Genomic DNA, 23,907 nt, shown 5'->3' on the forward strand with positions numbered 1-23,907 from the left:
CTCACTCGAGCAGTCCTGTGTTTCAGTTTGTGCCATGCCACTGAATCTCACCTAACCAGTCTTTTTTTAAGTTGGTGAGTTCTAGGGAACTCATGATTTTACTCCTGGGTCTCTACTCTGCAATAATTCTTTATTGGAGCTGTTAAAAAGTTCTAATACGCGGGAATGAGTGCAATCTTTCAAATGAAGAGTCTGGAAAATTTGAAGGTTTTTTTTTTATTCATTCATGGGAAGTGGGCATTGCCCATCCCTAATTGCCCTTGAGAAGGTGGTGGTGAGTTGCCTTCTTGAACTGCTGCAGTCCATATGGGGTAGCTACACCCACAGTGCTGTTAGGAAGGGAGTTCCAGGATTTTGACCCTGCGACAGTGAAGGAATGGCAATATAGTTCCAAGTGAGGATGGTGTGTGGCTTGGAGGGAAACTTGCAGGTGGTGATGTTCCCATGACTTTGCTGCCCTTGTCCTTTAGGTGGTAGAGGTCACGGATCTGGAAGTGGTGTCTGAGGAGCCTTGGGACATTGCTGCTGTGCATCTTGTGGATGGTACAGACTGCAGACGCTTTGCATCGGTTGTGGAGGAGTGAATGTTTGTGGATCGGGTGCCAATCAAGCCTCTAGTGATCAATCACTCTGGTATACTGCATAGGTGCTGTCAGTCGGGCATTTAAAAATTTTTTGGAAGAGTATTCCGAGAGGAATGTGTGGCACGAATTATGACATCATGATTTGCTTTGAAAAGCGAGTGTGTGGGGAGCTTACTATTGTCTCAGTATAGTGGTTATGTGGTCATTTCATGGTTTACAAGTAATTCATTTTTCCAAACAGTAATTATTTCATCGACAGACTTTGAGGCTGATTTAAGACTCTTCCTTAGTGTTGCATAAAATTTGTTTTCTGAAAACAGCAACTGTTACAGCAGGCTGCTTTATCCTGGGTGGTGTCGAGCTTCTTGAGTGTTGTGGGAGCTGCACCCATCCAGGCAAGCGGAGAGTATTCCATCGCACTCCTGACTTGTGCCTTGTTGATGCTGGACAGGCTTTGCGGAGTTGGGAGGTGAGTTTCTCACCGCAGGATTCCTAGCCTCTGACCTGCTCTTGAAGCCATGGTATTTATATGGCGATTCCAGTTCAGTTTCTGGTCAATGGTAAGCCCCAGGATGTTGATAGTGGGGGATTCAGTGATGGTAATGCCATTGAATGTCAAGGGGAGATGGTTAGATTCTCTCTTGTTGGAGATGGTCAGTGCCTGGCACTTGTGTGTTGCAAATGTTACTTCTTACTTATCAGCCCAAGCCTGGATATTGTCCAGGTCTTGCTGCATTTTTACACAGACTGCTTCAGTATCTGAGGAGTCTTGAATGGTGCTGAACATTGTGCAATCATCAGCGAACATCCCCATTTCTGACCTTATGATTGAAGGAAGGTCATTGATGAAGCAGCTGTCGATGGTTGGGCCTAAGACACTACCCTGAGGAACTCTTGCAGTGATGTCCTGGAGCTGAGGTGATTGACCTCCAATGACCACAACCATCTTCCTTTGTGCTAGGTATGACTTCAACCAGCAGAGAGCTTTCACCCTGATTCCCATTGACTCCAGTTTTGCTAGGGCTCCTTGATGCCATACTCGGTCAAATGCTGCTTTGATGTCAAGGGCAGTCACTCTCACTTTACCTTTACTTTCTGCTTTTCTGTTTTAGACATTGACCTTTGGTTAGGTTTACATGGGATACCATAATACTTGAGCATTTCTGAAAAGTGCCTTTAGAGTCTCAGGATCTTCTGAAGAAATGTTTTAAAAGCTGAAGTAATGTGTTCTTAGTGATTGGTTACAAATGGACTGCTATGTTTGGATTCTGTAAACTTTCAGTGTTAGACTCTATTCAATACAGGTTTTTATTACTGCACTTAGTTGTACAGCTCATTCAGAGTTTTTGCATTTTGTATACCTGAAACTTTCAGTACACTTTGTATTTATAAGGAGCCATGTGCCTGTGTTGGTGAGAAGAGCTAATATTACAGTTCCACCAATTTTAAGAATGTGCATTGACTTACTATTTCCTGTTGGTTAGCTGTTTACGATCATACATTGAATGGATTACCTATTCTGCAGGATGTATGTAATCATAGAGAGAAACATTGTACAATGGCCGTCAGTGTGTCATGCCAGCTGCTGTCTATTTGGGAGAATTTTGGGGGTACAATTTGAACATGATCACCTCAATAAAGTTCACAAGTAATGGATACTCAGGGAGTTGTTGTATGGCTGCAGTATCATCTCGGGCATCCTAGTCCCTGCTAGGTATGTGGCTGGACCCAGCAAACCACAGCTATAAGGACCAGACTCATTTCCCAGGTATTGCATGAGATTGAACTAGTGAAAGTTCATAAAATTTCTGTTAGTCATGGTAGAACTTTAAGTGCCTACTTAGAAAGCCAATGCTATCACTGAGTGAGAGTGTGTGTGTTTGTATGTGTGTGTCTGTGTGTTAGGGGCGGTGGGATGGTGTGGGGTTGGCAGTGGGGCAATGATATTAACTGTGCACAAAAAGATCTTCTATGTCCTTTTGATAAAGACAAAAGTTAATACTCTTCCTTGGAGCTAAATGTCTATTTAAAAATTTGCCTAATATGGTTCGACCACAAGTTCTGATGGTCATTGAGCCTCCAGTGATCAGTCACTCTGGTACACAGCATAGGTGCTATCAGTGGGACATTTTAAATTAAATGTTCAACATTGTGTATTTTTTTGGAAGAGTATTCCTGGAGGAGTTGGCACGAATTGTGACATCATGATTTGCTTAGAAAAGTGAGTGTGTAGGGAGCCTGGCATTGTCTCAGTTTAGTCGTTATGTGGTAATTTCATGGTTTACAAGTAATGCACTTTTCCAAACAGTAATTATTTCATCGACAGACTTTGAGGCTGATTTAAGATGCTTCCTTAGTGTTGAATAAAATGTGTTTTCTGAAAACAGCAACTTAAGTGAATTCTTAAATCTGAGGGACAAAATCAGCTGTTTGCCTTAGCAGCTCACTGCTGCTGTTTCAGCAATGTGGAATAAAAGCATCACAATTGAAACGGCTCACCATGCGATTAACGCAAACCATGCAGAAGTTGGCAGAAAAAGATCTTACTGAAGTCAGCTGAAAGATTTGAATATTAATTGTTTTGTATACACTTCAGTCCACCCAGCAGGAGTATGCTGAGAGTGAGCAGTAAACTTGAATTCAAGTCTGGGCTGGATAAATTTTTTAAGTAAAGGTGACCTTCAAAGCTTTTGTTTAGCTCAAATATATACAGATCTTTTAATAAGCTCTGTTTGACCTTTCCTGTTTGCTTTATGCACTCGTGAGTGCTATGGAATGCCCTAATTTGCTTTTAAGAGCATATTTCTATTGTCAGGTTAAACACTGCATTGTAGTTAAGGTCATGTAAGGAGAGTGGTCACTGTCAAGGAAGGGGAAAGACCAAGAGGAGTCATGCACAGCGTTTTATAAACCTTTTGGTGATGGTGATACATTTTAATAAAAATGATGTATTTGTATTTGTGTTGCATGTGTTACTGAACAATAGGTGTTTGCATCAGGTTTTTAGGGCATTGCTACCCTTTGGTAGACGCAAGTGTGTGATGTTGCTGATATTGTCTGGCTATTTTTGCCTCTTGACTGTAAAGTAAGACAGACCATCACTGAAGAAATACCCTTGTCCTTGTATGTATTTCTGGTTTGACAGAATGGGTGAACCCTAATAAAGGCATTTGATAATTGTTTAATTGATACATTAAGATGATCTTTGCTTTATAATGGCCCATAAGTAGGTATTGAGTACTTAAGAGTTTTGAATATCAGACGCTGTCAAGAAATTTCACAATCAGTTAATATGAAGGCTGTTTTGTGAACGCCTCTGGAAGGTTATGGGAAATCAGGTCAGGTGACTAAATCTGTTCAACAGTGAAGTTTACTCAAAGCCTTGGGTGGGGGTTAGACCAATTCAATCCTTAGGAAATGAGTTGGCTGTGAAACACAAAATTATAAAAACACGCATGGGGAATTATTCTCCAGGATACAAAAGGAAGAAGAATGTCTCAGAAGCATATTAAGGTACAGTTTTAATTTTCTTCCAGTTTTTTGTTTAGTGCTAAATGTTTTAAGGCACCAAAGAGGATCTTGAATGGACTCTTGTCACTTAATTTATAAACTGGCTGCATGCTTTTGACTTGAAAACCCATCAGAGGTTTACTTTGAATCTGTGCAGTTAAAAATATGTACAACTACAGTGATCCAGAATCCAGAGTAAGAAGGTCCCAGTTCATTTAGAAGGGAAGCGTACATTTCATTTTATTTAAATGTTTTAGATTAACGTATGCTCATTCTTCAGCATCATGTATGCTTTAGAAAAATGTCTGCTCTGCTTTATCGCTACCCAAATGGCTTAGAGAGTAAAATCACTGCCCAATGTAGCACTGCCACTACTCTTATCGGGAAGGTTCCATGTTCAGTTTCCAGTTTATACTGGGTCAGCTGATATTGGCTTGGCTAGCAGTAGGGAGGCTGTTTGGCTACAGTGTTCAGGGTAGAACAAAATCAGCCAAGCTTCCCCCATCCAGCAGTAGCTGCTATTAAGAAGTGTGCTTGCATGTGTATGCCAGATGAAAGACAAGACAGGGTTCAGCTGTGATTGTCCCTAAAATTAAATAATCTGTTGATGCTCATTGCCTCAGTGTGAAAACCTGGGTGAGGTGCTGTGGGAGAACAGTACCTGGGGATATATGCCCCAATGGATGAGGGGAGAAAATCTGGATCTAAAAATATTTTTTGCCATATCTTTAATTCAGCTACGCTCTCCAGATCAGCTACACTAATGGATATATGTTGATTAAGCGTAAAGTACTGTGTGTTGAAAGGAAAAAAATGGGCAACAGAGGCACTTAGTGAATTATTTCAAATTAGCTCAGAGTGAAGTTGAAAGGGACCTAGGCAATCCTGGGACTTTTACTGGTGCTTTTGGGATAGCAGCCCATGATTCCATCTGTATTTGGGTGAAAATCAAAAATCAGTTGCCCGAGTTACAAGGAAAATCTGAAGAAACCTTGAAAGGAGGTGACTAAGAGGAGGTCATTTGATATACTAAATGTTATAGAAAAGTTAAAGCTGGAGCACCAGGTTAAGTTAAACCTCGATCATAGGGCAAGCACTACAGGATCAAACTGATGAAAGGTAAAATTAAGACAGGTCAGATACGACACCAAGGTTGCAAAGAGTCTGGTTCCGCCAGGGAGAGGGATGGACTCAATAGCGAGGGAACGGGAGGTTCAGTGTCACTAAATCTCTGATTGTAAGCATTTCTGAGATGTGAGCATTAGGAGTTTTGCAGAAATGAGATGTCCATGTTAATCTTTCATTGCTAAAATCAAATAAATAAAACTGTTCCGAACTCTTGTCACTAATTTATACCATACAATGTCCGAACCAAATGATAACTTCTCTATTCAGTTGGAAGTTCATGTGGGCAGATCACCTGGTCTTCTGATGGTGGATGATGGCAAGATGAAGAGCTGGAGAAGAAGGAGGAAGTGCAATCTGTAATCTTTGGAACTGCTATATATACATTTTTACTAACAGTGTAATGTAGTGAGAAGTAGGAAAGTAACTTTTCCTGCCTGCTTGCTAGCACCGCTAAACCTGGTACGTGTGTACAGTTTCCTGCACGAGAACACAGGATGGGTGGACTCGGAATAGCCATGAGGTCATGCTTTTGGAATTATAGCATTGGTTTCTTACATAATTTCAGTTTTCATACATTTTAAAAAAAAAACTTTGTGAGGAAATGTATCCTGAGGAGTTTCTGGACCCTTTTCCTGAAAAGGAGATACAAAAATAAGAAATGCGATCTTGGTTGGGCTTAGTCGGGCCACCAGATTCAACTTTAAAGGTAGGGACGCTTTTTTAAAAAATTGCAACTGAGGATCGAGCAGAGTACAGCACTGATTTTATATTATGTATTGCAGTTTCTTTGAAAACCCCTTCTCCAAGCAGATCATGTTTGCACAATTTTTATGACTGATTTTGTGAGGTTAGCAATCCTAGTTGGTTACGTAGGTACCTTGTATCAGGTATTTTGAAAACAGTTGCTGAAAACCCTTGGGCGTTTTGATTCCCATGCTAGTAATGGTGGGGGAGCTGTAGCAGCAGCTTCGGGGAGTGTCCAGACAGGATATGAGGAAATGTACTACAGATTCGTTGTGCTGTGGAGTCATCTTATTTGGCTGAGTTCCAGTGTGACATCTGAAGAGACATGCTATTGAAAATGACTGCTTAAGATCAGAATAGTCCAGCACAGGAGACCAGTCAGCCCATTGATTCTGAACCAACTCTTAGGAAGAACAATCCAGTTAGTCCTATTGCCCACCCCCCTTTCCCACATCCCTGATTTTTAAATATCTCTTGTTGCCCTAAGTTCAATGAGGTAAAAGTGCCTGTGACACTATTTAAACTGGTGTGTGTGTGTATGTGCGCTCTTGATATATTGAGATAGTACTTGTGTGACTAGGAGAGGCTCCGTCTAAAGCCTGCTGAGTTCATCAGGAGTACTGGTATTTCAACTTTATCCATAATAAAACAGTAATAAGCCAAAGATGAATGCTGGTTGGGCCCTTTTAAGTAATAAAGGAATGAATATTGCTGCCTTGGGACGGGGTTGGGAAAGAAGCGTTCCATTTTGGTCAAGCATTGTGATAAGGTGCAGTTGTGTGGAATCTGTGTTGTTAGTTTGGCCAAATCAATATGGTGTAAGCTTTTAAATTTTCCCAAATAGTTTTGAAGTATAGTTATTGATTTGCATCATTTCCACATAAACTCCTCTAGCGTGAAAAATAGAATAACCCTTAGGTTTGTGTGAGAGTGGTATTTTTGTTTTTATTTTACACCGCTCTAACTTGGAAGGTAGCTGCAAGGGGGTGGGTGAGAGCAGTGATTTGTCCTCCTTTCTGAAATAGTTTTAAAAACCACTTCTGTAGGTTGCTTGCTACCCTCTGCTGCAAGTTTCAACTGTTGATGTGATCAACTGCGATCAGGAACTACAGGTGACAATTTGGGTTCTAACAGTTCGCAATACAGCGAGTTGATGTATCTCAATTGTGTGCCACCATCTCTTTATAGTATTAATATCTTGTTTGTACATAATGTTGCAGGGCACATTCTTATGGGGTAATGGTGTTAAATATTGATTCATCCAGAAGGAATATAAAATTAAGCTCTGAAAAGCTGATTAAAATAATCAGGACATGTGGAACAAATAATTTCTGATTTAAAACATTGAAATCATTGCTGGGTTTTCTGTCAACAACATAGTCCAAAAATATCATTTATTGAAAGCTGTAATTCCCTGATTTTTTAAAACTCGTGTCAAATATTTTCTGGTTTGACTTACTGTCCTTTTATATTTCCATTCAGTTTAATGGAATGGACTTCAAATTTGTAACTAACTGAACTAAACAGATTTAGAAACCTGAATATAAACTGATAGGGCCAGTAAACTGAACCAGGGAAGTGAAATAAGATTCCTTGTGATTGTCCCTCTTAACCTAAAATCCTACAGTGGGGCTCCTTTCTAAAAAGGATTATCAAATGACCAGTTATACTGCAAATTTTGTGTTAGTTCAACGTGGATTTCACATCTTATTGCTTTTGGTTAACACAAGGGCAGCATAATTGCAAAGTTTACTTTTTGATTTAAAACGTACATAGGTGATCTGCCAGACTGTTTATACCGTTTAAAGGTTAAAACGCAGCTGATTATCCTTTAGGATTTCTTCTAATATTTGAAAATGTTGGGATACTTGAGTAGAACTGTACACATGTTGAGCTCCACTCTCTCAGAGAATAGAGTGATTTGAGCGGGGAATTATAACTTGGTCAGCAGACACAACTCTGATAGCAGATACCCTGATCCAATTAGTGCCTGCTGTACAGCGACAGCTTCCATTGTTACAGCTTATGCCAACTTAATGGTAACTCAAGTATATGCTAGCACCTGAGTATTTTTTTGAACAGCCCCCAGTATCTGTATGTGGGACAGTGCAGAATAAACACTATAGCAAATATCCTTAGAAAGATGGTCGTAAAACAGAAGGTTGTGAATATGCAGTTGGGGCTGTTCATACATTCCTTCCCTGTGTGCTTGACCAGTAATAGGGCATTGCACATAAAGCTCAATATGTATGTGTTGACAATTGATCAGAGGGATGCATGAACAATGTTGCTTTCCAATATCGAGTTCTGCAATGTGATCTTGGCACTATAACCCAGTCTTCTAGCTTTTACCTTTTGTGTTTTCCTCTCGTTCACATATGTTGTTTAAGTACCATCTGGGTTGTTCCAGTTGTGACTGGCTGAATGCTCCAGAGAGTTTTAAAAGAAACCTGTGTCTGCTGGAGAAGATTCAAAGATATGTCTAGAGAATTCTCTTTATTCTTGTGTAAGCATTATATAGCAACAGAAACCATATTCTTGTCTAAATGGCAAAAAGGACATTTTTGGTCGCATTTAAAATGGTGAGAAAAGACCTTTTTAAAACTTTGAACGAGGCTAGTTGGAGGTCAGAATTGGATCTGAAGTCTGCCAACATTCAGCTTCTAACTGAGCATGTAATCTCTCAGAGTTTTAAATGTCGAATCCACTCTGACTTCAAGTGCACTCGTGGCATGTGCTGACAAGTATAATTGCTGTGAAGATTTATGGTTAGACATGGCCTGACCATTGCCAGTAATGTCAGGGAGGAGAATGTTTGAACACACAGCATTTAAGATGTAAGCATACAGAATGGCTGTACTCTGCTAAAAGTCAGCAGTATACTCTTGAGGTGTTTTGCTATTACAGTGCCTTACAAATGGAAGTTGTTATTTAAATGTGATGGCTCTGTTCAGTGTGCATTTGGTCTAAGCAAGGGAGCTGCATGCAGGGCTCACACGATGAGCCTGCCACCAGTAGGGCTCAGTGTAAATAAGGCAGCACCACTTGATGAACAGATCTGGACAAAGCAGCTCCAATCATTAAAATAAAAGCAAAATACTGCAGATGCTGGAAATTTGAAATAAAAGCAGAAAGTACTGGAAATACTCAGCAGGTCAGGCAGTTCTGATGAAAGGTCACAGACCTGAAACGTTAACTCTGCTTCTGTCTCCACAAATGCTGCCTGACCTGCTGAGATTTCCAGCACTTCCTTTTCTTATTAGCTCCAATCATTATGCATGCCTGGATTCACACACTGAGCTGAGACTGTGATGCATCATTTATACTCATTTAAACCTGGCCATGTATTGCAGCTAAGAGGCAGCGTCACCTTCAAGGAAGGCATAAATAAACTTTGTTTAAAAATTGCAGAAAACTACCAGAACTTCCCTTTTCTAAATTTAATCATTAAAGCCTGGCTATCCAACCCAAACCCGACTAGACCTGACTACATGTGTCAGGTTCGGGTCCGGTTGAGTCAAAATTCCGAGTCCAGCATTCGGGCTTGGGTCGGGTCAGGCTGGACACTGCTTCCGGGAAGTCACGCGATCAGGCTTACCCATGATTCCCCACAACTGCAGCTGCAGGAATAGCCTGCTGCCGGAATAGACGATTGAGATTCATGTCGGGTCGGGCACGAAAAAAATTACAAGGCTCAGGCTCGGGTGGGTTTGGGTTGGCAGTGGTTGGGTCGGGCCCAGGTCAGGTTTTAATTTTATACCCGAGCCAGGCTTTACCATTCATTGTCCTGCTGCTGAAGAAAAACAGCAGTTTTCTGATTTGTGTAACCTCTAGGTCCGTGGCTACAGTGGGTTGTCCGTCTGCAGCTGACAATTGCTGTAGTTTGTTTTTGCGCTAAGCTGATAGTGAAAAACTTTCTCATTCAAAAAAAAATCAGTGTGCCAATGTGCACAACTGCAGTAAGTGCATGTTTCAGTAAATGTTTCTTTAGTGGTGTGTGTTGTGGATTTGAGAGCCTGCGGCAGAGAATGAGCATGCTGGAAGCCGCATCTCCTGGAAACACAAATAAACTGTAATATACTATGCATGCATCCTAAAAATACTGACCAGCCAGAGCATCTTCAGAAAATAGACTGAGACACAACCAGAGCTTCCTCTATTTATCACTGTTTAACACTTTACATTTAATATCGTTAAAAGTGACTTAAACCTTGATTTTGTAGCGAAATTCTTCTGATTATCCTCTCGGCAACAGGCCGACTTTACTAAAGCAGTGTGTGGGGACAGATCAAAAGTAAGCTGATCAGCTAACAAACTAACTGTGGAGCTGTGGAGCCAATTTATAAAAAATAACAAGCAGAAGCTAACAGGACAGCTGCAGAAAGCTTAATAGTAGCCTATTGTTTAATAATCAGCCTAACTGTTCAAGGAGGGGGGGCTATGAGACTACTGAAATAAAATGCAAAAATAAAATGCTGGGATGAATGAACCAATCATGCACTGATAACAGAAGTCTGCAAACCACTCAAACAAGGGGGGGGGGGCGTTACTAGTTTTGTTTGAATAACTATAAGAAAGGCTTGCTGTAATGAGCGCATGTTCTTTTGTTTTGTTTGTTTGTTTTGCTTTTTTGTTGCTTTTGTATCCTTGCAATGTAACAACCGTATACTGCAATAAAGTTTCTAAAAGTTACGGTCAGACTTTGTCTCTCTTTGTAACTGATGGGATCCAACACAGTGACCTTTTGCAGTATAGAGTGGAATAACTACTAAAGTCTTGTTCTATGTGTGTATTGCAATGTCAAGTACTCAAGTAATTAATTATAAAAATGAATCAGTTTCAAAATTGATTAACCTCATCTCTACTCATTGGCATTGATAGCTTGCATCATGGGTATTGATGCATCATTAAGATTTCTCAAGCTGCTGCCTGTATCATTGTTAGTTTGCTGAGGATCTGGGCAGTTGCATCCTCACAGTCCCATTAACTTGGGTCTGAGGGCAGACATCTTGATCCTTTCCCCTTTCCACTGTATGTTCACCCAGTTGTGATACAGTACATGAATTTTTTTTGAGGGTTTTTTTTAAAAAACATCTCGCCAAAATTAATCGTGTTTTATATCCAGAATGGATTTGAGATGCTTCCCTGCAGTAAAGCTAAACTCATGGCTACACTGAATACAAGTGCTGAACTGACCATAATTTATTTAAATTTAAGTTGATTTGAAATCTGTTTTTAGCTGTTGCAACAACCTTGTGTAAACTGGTGGCTGTTAAGCTTCTTGAGATGTTTGAATGGTTGCTAAAAATATTATCAGTCATTAGGATTTCGCTAACCTCCAGTGTTGGGTTAGCCCAGATAATGGGCAGATTCACCATTTTAATCCAGCGTCTGTTCATTTAGCAGATGATTTCAACAGTGGGAATTACTCTTTCCAGACCTGATCTGCTAATTTTCTTTCCATCCACCTTCCTCGTGTTCAGCAATGTACTTTAACGACATCTCATATTGGACATTTGTGTGTTTTTAAAAATATGTCCAATTGTTGGCAGATGTAAAATGAATAGTTCTTAATTATTCCAGGAATGTCGGTACACTGGAATTTCCATTCCTTGTTATAAAAAGTGGTCGCTTGCCTCGATGGATAATGGAATTTATCCCATTAAATCCAGCCCGTTTATCTCCACGCAGACATAAAGACTGGGTCTGAGAGTCTGGCACTGTGGTGTGGAAGCTGGATATATGAGTAAATGCTGAGAGCTCATGGATTCCAGTCTTCCAGAGTCCAAAATAAAATGTTACCATAGCAAGACTATTTTTCAGCTTGCAAGAATGCCAGTAGAGTGGAGCTTCCACTATTTGCTGTAAAGAAAGGACCCACACATCCTCCAGTTGATGGCAGAAAATGTCTGTCAAGGACCTCCAATTTGTCCTTGCACACATGTAGCAATACAATGTTCTGATCTTGGGAACATATGCACATAACAAAATGAACATTTTGTATTTTGTCGCATCAAGAAAAGGAGAAAATACAAATAACAAAAGAAAAAGTGCAATGAGCCAAACCAAAGGCTTGTTCTGCAAAAGGTGTGGTGCAGTGATGGAAATTCCATTGTGGTGAAATTTTGGATTTTCTTTGTTTTTGTCTTGTCTTTGTAATATGAATGTGGATCTGCTGGGTGAAAGCCCAGCACATTTAACAAAATATTGGTAACCAAGGCAATGTGACTCGTTTGCTGGGTGACTCATTGTTTCCAGGCCCATTGTATGCGCCCCCACATATGTAGCAAGCTTCTTGAGCATTGGTATACCCAAGTGACTATTTTTTCTTTAAAGTTTTGCACTTTTGACGGCATGTTTCTTGTGTCAGCCATTGATGTCCTGTCGTGTAGCCATTGCAGACTTGGGTTTTACCAACTGCAAGTTCTAGACATTGCCTTGAATTATATGGGTGTCTGCGATTATGTCAGGAGGAAAATCATTCATAGTGGATGGCACAAATATTTAACATATCATGATGTCTGTTTGCATGATTGCTTTTTTGTAAACCTGTTGAGGGTGGAAAGAAGCTCGGTGTATTAGAACCCAAGCTTCCTGTGTGATGCGATAGTGGGATATGGTTAGTGCCCGTGATTTCCCAAGTAGTGAGTTTCTGACCTCAACTTGCTCATTGTGGGAAGGCGCCAAATCAAAGCCAGATGCTTCTCCATACTGAAGTCGAAAATCGGGGAGATAATTTTCTGAGCTGTTCTCTTGCATCTAGCAGCAACTGCCTCGATTGTGGTATTGGCAGTATTGAGGGGGATCTTTGAGTTGAGTTGGGGGGGTGAGCTGGGAACAGTCTCTAATTGAAATTTTCAGTTTGAGATCAATAGATTTTTATTATGCGAGGGTATCAAGATAGATGGAACAAAGGCTATTTCCAGTGGGACTTCACAGGGCTGAGCACTAGGTCCCCTGCTTTTTGTGGTATATATTAACGATTTGGACGTAAATACAGGGGGAATGATCAAGAAGTTTGCAGACGATACAAAAATTGGCCGTGTGGTTGATGGTGAGGAGGATAGCTGTAGACTGCAGGGAGATATCGATGGACTGGTCAAATGGGCAGAAAAGTGGTAAATGGAATTTAACCCAGAGAAGTGTGAGGTAATGTATTTGGGAAGGTCAAACAAGGCAAAGGAATGCACAATAAATGGGAGGATACTGAGAGGTGTAGATGGAGTGAGGGACCTTGGAATGTATGTCCATGGATCCCTGAAGGTAGCAGGACAGGTGGTTAAGAAGGCATATGCAACCCTTTCCTTTATTAGCCAAGGAATAGAATATAAGAGTAGGGAGATTACGCTGGAACTATATAAAACTTTAGTTAGGTCACAACTTGATTACTGTGTGCAGTTCTGGTCACCTCATTACAGAAAGCATGTAATTTCACTCATGAGGGTACAGAGGAGATTTAATAGGATGTTGCCTGGACTGGAAAAATGCAGCTATGAGGAAAGATTGGAAAGGCTGAGGTTGTTCTCCTTGGAACAGAAGAGGCTGAGGGAAGATTTGATTGAGATGTACAAAATTGTAAGGTGCCTGGATAGAGTGGATGGGAAGGGCCTGATTACTTTAGCAGAAGTGTCCGTGACTAAGAGGCATAGATTTAAAGTGATTAGAGGGGAGGTGAGGAAAACGTTTTTTCACCCAGAGGGTGACGGGGGTCTGAAACTCACTGCCTGAAAGGATAGTAGAGGCAGAAAATGCCTTCTCATTTCAAAGGTGCCTGGATGTACACCTGAAGTGCCGCAACCTGCAGGGCTACAGACCAAATGCTGGAAAGTGGGATTAGGCTGGGTGGCTTCTTTTTTCCGGCCGGCTCAGACATGATGGGCCATGTAGCCTCTTTCTGTGCTGTAAACTTTCTATGATGCTATGAAAACACCATGTATGGCTATAAATAGGCATCACATACATTGTCTGAATAGATATTCAGTATAGTGTTTTCTCTGTGTTTTCTGTTTAAGATTTTAAATGGGCCATACCTTGCTATGGAAAATTTGGACTAGCAAGCAAACTGTGGTAAATTATTAAAGTGACACTGTGAAGTCCTGACAGGATATAAGCCTTCATTTTTGATGTTGCCCCTTGTTAAAGGAGTTTTTTTTCTTTTATCCATAGCCATAACTATTTTAAATACAGTGAAACTCACTTAATTGCAACTGCTCAGGACAAAGTTGTGAATTGGGATTAAGCAGGAAGGAACAACAGCAACAAAATATCAAGGCTGGTCTGGTGCACAACAACCTTAATTTGCTTGAATTTAATACAGCAACTTACAGCAAGGGTGAATACAGAATTGCTTCATTAATAAAGTGACGAATGCTGATATCTCACGAGTAACAGCAAAGAATTATTACAAGATGGCCACTGAACCCAATCAGATTGATAGATGAAAACTTCAGGTTCAAAGGTGACAAGTCTTGTTAAAGCGAGATTGCTGCACACAGCACTTGCATGTAAGTGGGAATTGCAATAAATGGAATTACAATAAAATGAACTTTTTGGGAAAGCACTAAGTATATGAGAAAAACACTTTAGAAATGTTTGCGTGAAAACAGGAATGACAATTAAGCGAGTTGTCAATAAACTGGTAGGGCTGTACTGTATAATTGCATTGTATGTACCTTATAGTGGTGCAGGAAGAACTCTACATTCAGGCTTGTTAGAAATTATGCAATATTTGCAAGTTTTGACAATCACAAAACAAATTTAAAAAAAAAATGATATTTGCTCCAACCTTTAAAAGTCCAATCCAGCAGGAAAGATACCTCGACAATGAGTTTGAAAATGTTACACACAGATCAAAGTCAATCACTGTTAGTCAGGACTGATATAATATGATTTTTTAATAAGTGAATTTGTTGGGATGTCTCTAGTAATGTGTTTTCCAGCTTCGTTTTATTATGGCTTCCTTCTTATTGGCAAGCAGCTGGCCTCTGAGTTACCTCTATATAGTGGGATGCTAAGATGCATATTGGGGCAGAGAGGGAGGTTCCAGCACTGATCTATTTCTGCTTAGTATACCATTTCCCAGGTGTGAAAATTGTGCCCCTTTTTGTTTTCTCTGCCTTTTTATCTGGCATTCAGCACTTTCATGCAGTCTCACAGAGATTGCAAGCCCTGGAAGGGTGGGTGAATTATCTCTTTATCCTTTTCACTCTACTGCACTGACCAACTTTGACATATCTATTGCAAAAACTGTAGTGGCTAAGCTTGCCTTGTGTGAACTGTTTAAGTTCTTTTCTCTTTATATGGATGCTTTGTGTTTGCAGCAAATCCAGTTTGCAGATGAGAAGCAGGAGTTCAGCAGATTCCCCACCAAGACTGGCCGAAGGTCTCTGTCACGTTCCATTTCTCAGTCTTCCACAGACAGCTACAGCTCAGGTAGTAACTCAAACATTTCCTTTATTTACCTTGGTCTTTCTCTTTATTTCTGTGTGACGAATGTTGTACTTGGAAACACTTTGAGGATAAATTAACAGTTTGTAGGTAAAAGTTGGGCGTGTAGTTTGTGGATACTTACAGTTCTTTCAAAGAACTCTTCATGTCCACTTGCCTAAGGTTTTCTAGGGTTAAAAACCTAGCTAGTATCTTGCCAATTTATTAAAGTTCAGTTTTAGTGGAAATAAGACCTGTAATTTTGGAAACCTCCAGAGAATAAAGAAACATACCTTAAGGCTTGGTACTTAAAATATGGCCAAAAAAACCTAATTGGTTTTAGTCACCCTTTGAGTATTGGACCTGGGGGTGACTTGGAGAAATTAGACCATCCTGAGGCAATATGACGTCCGGACATCATCTGTTGCATTGGACCGGTTGGATTGTATGTGAATTTCCAACTGATTTCAGTTTTGGCTCATGTCATGCCAAGTGGTTCAAGGTTGTAAATTACTGTCCCAATATAACGTGCCTCATACTCTGCTGAATTCAGTATTTTAAAGCAACTGCGCTTGTGTGGCCTCACAACTTGGCGGTTCACTTTCTCATGAAACTATGTTCTGAAGTGCTGATCCTCAGCTATGGACGCAATTGGCTGGCTGTAACCAATTTCTATTTATTCAGCAGGGTAACAATCACTACACTACAGAATGTAGTTCATTACTTGAACTGTTTTGCATCATTATACTGTGAAAGACAATAAATGTTTATTATTGATGTATGTTGCTCTATGTACAATAAAGCATCTAATATATGCACTGAAATGGTCACATATTTCTGTTTTCTGTTGCCTGCTCACCCCCCTCTCCTAAGGTCAAAGAGAAAGTAGTCTGATTTGGTTTTATTTTGTTCATTCTTTCAATTTCTTTTTTCTCTCTCTCATTTTCTTTCTCTCTTCTCTCTTTTTCTCTTTCACACTCTTGCTCTCTTTCTCCATTTGACCTCTAATGCTGTATTACTGTTTACTTTTTAAGTTGTAATGTTGTTGTCCTATTTGATAAGTATGTACCTGTCAGGCAGGGAGGAAGTTGTCGAGCGAGGGAGCCGTGGTTTACTAAAGAAGTTGAAGCGCTTGTTAAGAGGAAGAAGAAGGCTTATGTTAGGATGAGACGTGAAGGCTCAGTTAGGGCGCTTGAGAGTTACAAGCTAGCCAGGAAGGATCGAAAGGGAGAGCTAAGAAGAGCAAGGAGAGGACACGAGAAGTCATTGGCGGATAGGATCAGGGAAAACCCTAAGGCTTTCTATAGGTATATCAGGAATAAAAGAATGACTAGAGTTAGATTAGGGCCAATCAAGGATAGTAGTGGGAAGTTGTGTGTGGAATCAGAGGAGATAGGGGAAGCGTTAAATGAATATTTTTCGTCAGTATTTACAGTAGAGAAAGAAAATGTTGTCGAGGAGAATACTGAGATTCAGACTACTAGGCTAGATGGGATTGAGGTTCGCAAGGAGGAGGTGTTAGCAATTTTGGAAAGTGTGAAAATAGATAAGTCCCCTGGGCCAGATGGGATTTATCCTAGGATTCTCTGGGAAGCTAGGGAGGAGATTGCTGAGCCTTTGTCCTTGATCTTTATGTCGTCATTGTCGACAGGAATAGTGCCGGAAGACTGGAAGATAGCAAATGTTGTCCCCTTGTTCAAGAAGGGGAGTAGAGACAGCCCTGGTAATTATAGACCTGTGAACCTTACTTCGGTTGTGGGTAAAATGTTGGAAAAGGTTATAAGAGACAGGATTTATAATCATCTAGAGAAGAATAAGTTCATTAGCGATAGTCAGCACGGTTTTGTGAAGGGTAGGTCGTGCCTCACAAACCTTATTGAGTTTTTCGAGAAGGTGACCAAGCAGGTGGATGAGGGTAAAGCAGTGGATGTGGTGTATATGGATTTCAGTAAGGCGTTTGATAAGGTTCCCCACGGTAGGCTATTGCAGAAAATACGGAAGTATGGGGTTGAAGGTGATTTAGAGCTTTGGATCAGAAATTGGCTAGCTGAAAGAAGACAGAGGGTGGTGATTGATGGCAAATGTTCATCCTGGACTTTAGTTACTAGTGGTGTACCGCAAGGATCTGCTTCACAAACCACTGACCACCTCCAGGCGCGTATCCATTGTCTCTCGAGATAAGGAGGCCCAAAAGAAAAAAAGAAAAAAGAAACCGCAAGGATCTGTTTTGGGGCCACTGCTGTTTGTCATTTTTATAAATGACCTGGAAGAGGGTGTAGAAGGGTGGGTTAGTAAATTTGCGGATGACACTAAGGTCGGTGGAGTTGTGGATAGTGCCAAAGGATGTTGTAGGGTACAGAGGGACATAGATAGGCTGCAGAGCTGGGCTGAGAGATGGCAAATGGAGTTTAATGCGGAAAAGTGTGAGGTGATTCACTTTGGAAGGAGTAACAGGAATGCAGAGTACTGGGCTAATGGGAAGATTCTTTGTAGTGTAGATGAACAGAGAGATCTTGGTGTCCTGGTACATTAATCCCTGAAGGTTGCTACCCAGGTTAATAGGGCTGTTAAGAAGGAATATGGTGTGTTAGCTTTTATTAGTAGGGGGATCGAGTTTCGGAGCCACGAGGTCATGCTGCAGCTGTACAAAACTCTGGTGAGACCGCACCTGGAGTATTGCGTGCAGTTCTGGTCACCGCATTATAGGAAGGATGTGGAAGCTTTGGAAAGGGTGCAGAGGAGATTTACTAGGATGTTGCCTGGTATGGAGGAAAGGCTGAGGGACTTGAGGTTGTTTTCGTTGGAGCGAAGGAGGAGGAGAGGTGACTTAATAGAGACATATAAGATAATCAGAGGGTTAGATAGGGTGGCTAGTGAGAGTCTTTTTCCTCGGATGGTGATGGCAAACACGAGGGGACATAGCTTTAAGTTGAGGGGTGATAGATATAGGACAGATGTTAGAGGTAGTTTCTTTACTCAGAGAGTAGTAGGGGCGTGGAACGCCCTGCCTGCAGCAGTAGTAGACTCGCCAACTTTAAGGGCATTTAAGTGGTCATTGGATAGACATATGGATGAAAATGGAATAGTGTAGGTCAGATGGTTTCACAGGTCGGCGCAACATCGAGGGCCGAAGGGCCTGTACTGCGCTGTAATATTCTATTTCTAAATTCTAATTCTAATACACTGTGCAGATACTGCATGTATTCTGTGTCTGTCTATGGCTTGAGCAAGACATTTTCCTCTAATTTAGGAAACATTTCAATATAAGCCAAGTTTCTAGCTCCCGCAATGTCATGTAATAATCTTTGGCCATGTTTCCTGCCTTCTAGTTTCTACAGTTGTCCCGACTAGTCAGGGAGTCTGTTCCCTCAGACTGCCCCCCCCCACCCCACCGCCACCGCCACCCACCCTTCCTGCTTTCCTTGTTGTGGTATCCCTGATGTATTTTCCTGCTGTTGTCCGGCTCAGTCTAATTATGAGGTGAGCCACTTGCCAGCAGGCATTTCTTTTCAAGCAATTTGCTCATGAGAAGACTGAGAGATCTGAATGAAAACACTTATATTTCACATATCCCCCTTGTTTGTGTCCCTGTGTCTGTTGTACTCCTCCAGTAGGGAGGATAGGATGGGACGGTTGCAGACATCAATGTCTCAGTATTTAATGACTAGGTGTAGTGATTTGTTTCGGGACGTGAGTATGGATATCTCCTTCCTGCGTCCTTTTCCAACCCTGCAAAAAAATGCAGGATTTAACCTAACTGAATTCTTCACACAGTTTGGGATAGTTAGAATGTCAGTAAAAGCTCTGGTTTGAACACAGTTTTCCATAATGGAGTACATTGTCGAATACGCGATATTTGTCTGTGAGGTGCTGCAGTCCAACATTATTGCATGTATGTTAATGATCCCTTCATATCCTGTTTCTACTGCTTTTGTATTTACATGCTGTTGACTCATATTACACTCTGTGCATTGCATGTTTACCAGTGACATTATTGTTTGTGCATTGCCTTTCTTCCTTTAGCTGCATCCTATACAGACAGTTCTGATGATGAGACCTCCCCAAGAGACAAGCAGCAAACCAACTCAAAGAACAGTAGTGACTTCTGTGTAAAGAACATCAAGCAGGCAGAGTTTGGACGCAGGGAGATTGAAATTGCTGAGCAAGGTATGTTAGGGCAGAGATTTTACTGGGTGCAGCAGCAGATTACCCTTTTAGAAATCTTATCTCTCAATGTAATAAGTAAACTGAATCATGATTATAGAGGTTGCTTGAAGTCCTTTGGTAATATTTGGATAGGTTTCAGTAAAATATGAAGTTGTTATGCAGGATCAGAAGATCTGTATTGTTTTCTCTTGCTCTCTCTCTGTCCCTTCTCCCTCTTTCAGAAGCCCTCTCACCTTTGTGAGATGCAGAACACTGATGCTGTAAAGTAATAACAGCCAGCAGGCTGAACCCTACAGGTAATTTCCCTCTGATATTGCACTTCGCCTGTGTCCTAAATGCCTTGTTGCAGTAAAAGCAGAATCAATATTCCTATTGGACTACAGCTTCTGCCTTGTTGCTGATCCATAGAAGTTTGAACGATTGTTGCTCAGGGCTCAAATGAAATTGAGAGCTTTCCCTTTCAGATGATGTGCTGAAAAGGTGACTGGCTGACACCCTGTCACATGCCCATCTCATGAGAGCATCTTTAATTGGGCTGGTGATGCCAGTGTTTGCACTCGCTTGTAATGGCACAACTGTTGGAGTCTCATACATGGCAGCATTTCCATTGAAGTCAGTGTTGCTGTTGGTGAGAAATAATACAAAAGGAGCTATTAGTTAGCAAAGATCTCACTGAAAATTTGAGTACAAGCAGCTCACAGATGTTCTCTAGTGAGACAATCTCCAAAGACGTGCAGAGTACCACCATTAGTGCTAATTAATGGTGTCAAGAAAATTTACTAAATTTACTTATCTCTGTTTATTCTGTTACTCTGCTAGAATTATGTGAACTTGTTAAAAGTATTAATGCTTAAAAAGACACATTTGATCTTGGGCATAATTGCTTTTTTTACTATTTTCCATAGTTGCTTCAACCGTGCTGGCCTCAGTTAGGAAAGCCCAGAGCATGGAGATCTCCCACAAAAAGATGTTTTAAATTAGACCTGAGAGAGGGACAGCAGTGTGTTTCCATCAGAGTGGGTGTCGATCTTTGCTTAACATCATGGAAAAGTAATTGGCCACTGACCTGTGGAATATTTTTAACCTTAAACTTCATAGATACATTCATTTACTAATTTAGGGAGAGTAGAAGAAATTGAAAATTAATCTCACATTTGGAAATGTATGGATGCTCCCATAAAAATGCGAGTCCTAAGAAACACTTGTGGTGTGCTGAAACTGCAAAATCTGGGACTGTTTGTACAACAATGACACTATGGCCTTTTGTAACCAAGCAGTATTTCATATCAAAGACATCAGTACACTTGCTGGTTACTGCGTGACTTCAAAGGGCTTAATCATTTTAAGCTTCAAAATGTTTTTCATTTCCCACAGGATCACACCAATGCATTGCGTTTTGGTGGTAGAGTTCAGTTCAACTTTTCATTGCATCATCATACTAAGGCATTATCTCTGGGAATGAATTACTGCAAGTTGCTGCCTTTTGAGTTAAAGGTCATGGAGTCAACCCCCACTGTAAAACTTGTACATAATCTAGGCTGACACTTCAATGCAATACTGAAGGAGTGCTGCATTGTCAGAGTTGCTGGGGTTATTTTAGTGGAAAGGTGTAAATGGGTGCTGTGCTAATAAGGCATGCCTGTTTGAAAGTCTGGTTCTAACATGCAGTTTTGGGTCTAATTGCTGATTACCATGATTTGAACCACCTGGAGGTGCTAAGCAGACAACTGCAAGTTTAGCACACAAGTGCTGATTAGATGCAATTTTCATGCAGCATTGTATGTCGGCTCCACGCACCCACTTCCACTGAAGGTGTGGTTGGAGTGTGCTGGCTGACACGCATATTTCTGGATGGCTTGGACAAAGTGAAAGAGTGCACAGGTTTCCAGATAGAGGTACTATTGGAGGAGGTCCAGAGGAGGGATGTCCTGTACCCGCAGTGGGGGAAGGAGTCCACCTACTGTTGTGGGTGGGGGGGTGCGGGATTTAAACTAATTTGGCAGGGGGATGGGATACAGTGTGGAGGTACATATAATAGAAACTAAGTCAGTCTGAAAGGCAGAGCAAATATAGATCTGTTAAGGCACGAGCGATTAATGCAAGGCTGGATTGCATCTATTTTAACGCAAGGAGTCTTACAAATAAGGCAGATGAATTGAGGGCGTTGATTAACACATGGGAATATGATATTATTATTATCAGAGAGACATGGTTGAGGGAAGGGCAGGACTGGCAGCTCAGTATTCCAGGGTATAGAATCTTCAGGATTGACGGGGGGGGGGGCGGGCGGGGGTTGTAAAAGAGGAGATGGCTCAAGGAGTCAATTACTGCAGTAAGGAGGGATGATATCTTAGATGGTTCCTCAAATCTGGCCATATGCGTAGAACTTGAAAACAAAAAGGGGGCAATCATTTTGCTGTGAGTGTACTACAGGCCTCCAAACAGTCAGGGAGAGATAGAGGAGCAGATATGTAGGCAAATCTCAGAGAGGTATAAAAATAATAGAGTAATAATAGGGGATTTCAACTTCCGCAATATTAACTGGGATAGTCTTAGTGCAAAAGGCTTAAAGGGGATGGAATTCTTAAAGTGCATCCAGGTGAGCTTTTTGAGCCAGCACGTAGAAAGTCCTACAAGAGAAGGGGTGGTACTGGACCTAATCTTAGGGAATAGAAACATAGAAAATAGGAGCAGGAGTCGGCCATTTGGCCCTTCGAGCCTGCTGTGCCATTCAATATGATCATGGCTGATCATCCAACTCAGTAGCCTGTTCCGGCTTTCGCCCCATGCCCTTTGATCCCTTTAGACCCAAGAGCTATATCTAACTCCTTTTTGAAAACATTCACTGTTTTGGCGTCAACTTCTTTCTGTGGTAGCGAATTCCACAGGCTCACACTCTCTGGGTGAAGAAATTTCTCCTCATCTTAGTCCTGAAAGGTTTACCCCGTATCCTTAGACTATGACCCCTGGTTCTGGACTCCCCCACCTTCGGGAACATCCTTCCTGCATCTACCCTGTCAAGTCCTGTTAGAATTTTATAGGTTTCTATGAGATCCCCCCTCACTCTTCTGAACTCCAGCGAATATAATCCGAACCAACTCAATCTCTCCTCGTATGTCAGTCCCGCCATCCCAGGAATCAGTCTTGTAAACCTTCGCTGCACTCCCTCTATAGCAAGAGCATCCTTCCTCAGATAAGGAGACCAAAACTGCACACAATATTCCAGGTGTGGCCTCACCAAGGCCCTGTATAATTGCAGCAAGACATCACTGCTTCTGTACTCGAATCCTCTCGCTATGAAGGCCAAGAAACCATTTACCTTTTTTACCGCCTGTTGCATCTGCCCACTTACTTTCAACAACTGGTGTATGAGAACACCCAGGTCTCGCTGCATATTCCCCTCTCTCGGTTTATAGCCATTCAGATAATCTGCCTTCCTGTTTTTGCGACCAAAGTGGATAACCTCACATTTATCCACATTATACTGCATCTGCCATGCATTAGCCCACTCACTCAACTTGTCCAAATTACCCTGAAGCCTCTCTGCATCCTCCTCACAACTCGCCCTCCCACCCAGTTTTGTGTCATCTGCAAATTTGGAGATATTACATTTAGTTCCCTCATCTAAATCATTAATGTATATTGTGAATAGCTGGGGTCCGAGCACCGATCCCTGCGGTACCCCACTAGTCACTGCCTGCCATTCGGAAAAAGACCCATTTATCCCTACTCTTTGTTTCCTGTCCGCCAGCCAATTTTCTATCCATCACAATACACTACCCCCAATCCCATGCGCTTTAATTTTACATGCTAATCTCTTATGTCGGACTTTGTCAAAAGCCTTCTGTAAGTCCAAATAAACCACATCCACTGGCTCCCCCTCATCAACTCTACTAGTTACATCCTCAAAGAATTCTAGTAGATTTGTCAAACATGATTCACCTTTCGTAAATCCATGCTGACTCTGTCCGATTCTACCACTATTCTCCAAGTCCTCTGCTATAAAATCTTTGATAATGGACTCTAGAATTTTCCCCACTACCAACGTCAGGCTGACTGGTCTATAATTCCTTGCTTTTACTCAACCTCCCTTTTTAAATAGTGGAGTTACGTTAGCTACCCTCCAATCTGTAGGAACTGTTCCAGCATCTACAGAATCTTGGAAGACGACCACCAATGCATCCACTATTTCTAGGGCCACTTCCTTAAGTACTCTGGGATGCATACCATCAGGCCTGGGGATTTATCGGTCTTCAATCCCATCAATTTCCCCAACATCATTTCTCTACTAATACTGATTTCCTTCAGTTCCTCCCTCTCACTAAACCCTGTGTTCCCCAACATTTCT

At 41.3% G+C, this 23,907-nt stretch overlaps 1 protein-coding gene across 3 annotated transcripts in view; it reads left to right on the top strand.

Moving 5' to 3' along the window:
* LOC137383947 (S-adenosylhomocysteine hydrolase-like protein 1) overlaps positions 1 to 23,907 on the top strand; it is a 103,669-nt gene that overhangs the window by 35,432 nt on the left and 44,330 nt on the right. The window contains exons 1-3 of one of the 3 annotated variants that reach the window (XM_068057380.1): positions 3,948 to 4,097; positions 15,287 to 15,398; positions 19,416 to 19,559. In XM_068057380.1, the coding sequence (XP_067913481.1) occupies positions 4,077 to 4,097; positions 15,287 to 15,398; positions 19,416 to 19,559 (277 nt within the window). In that variant the 5' untranslated portion in view covers positions 3,948 to 4,076. Of the gene's footprint in view, positions 1 to 3,947; positions 4,098 to 5,865; positions 5,929 to 15,286; positions 15,399 to 19,415; positions 19,560 to 23,907 lie in introns of those variants that run through there. The other 2 variants (XM_068057379.1, XM_068057378.1) reach the window with 2 other exon arrangements.

This window comes from Heterodontus francisci, chromosome 25 (assembly GCF_036365525.1).
Source record: "Heterodontus francisci isolate sHetFra1 chromosome 25, sHetFra1.hap1, whole genome shotgun sequence".
NCBI classification, from domain to species: domain Eukaryota; kingdom Metazoa; phylum Chordata; class Chondrichthyes; order Heterodontiformes; family Heterodontidae; genus Heterodontus; species Heterodontus francisci.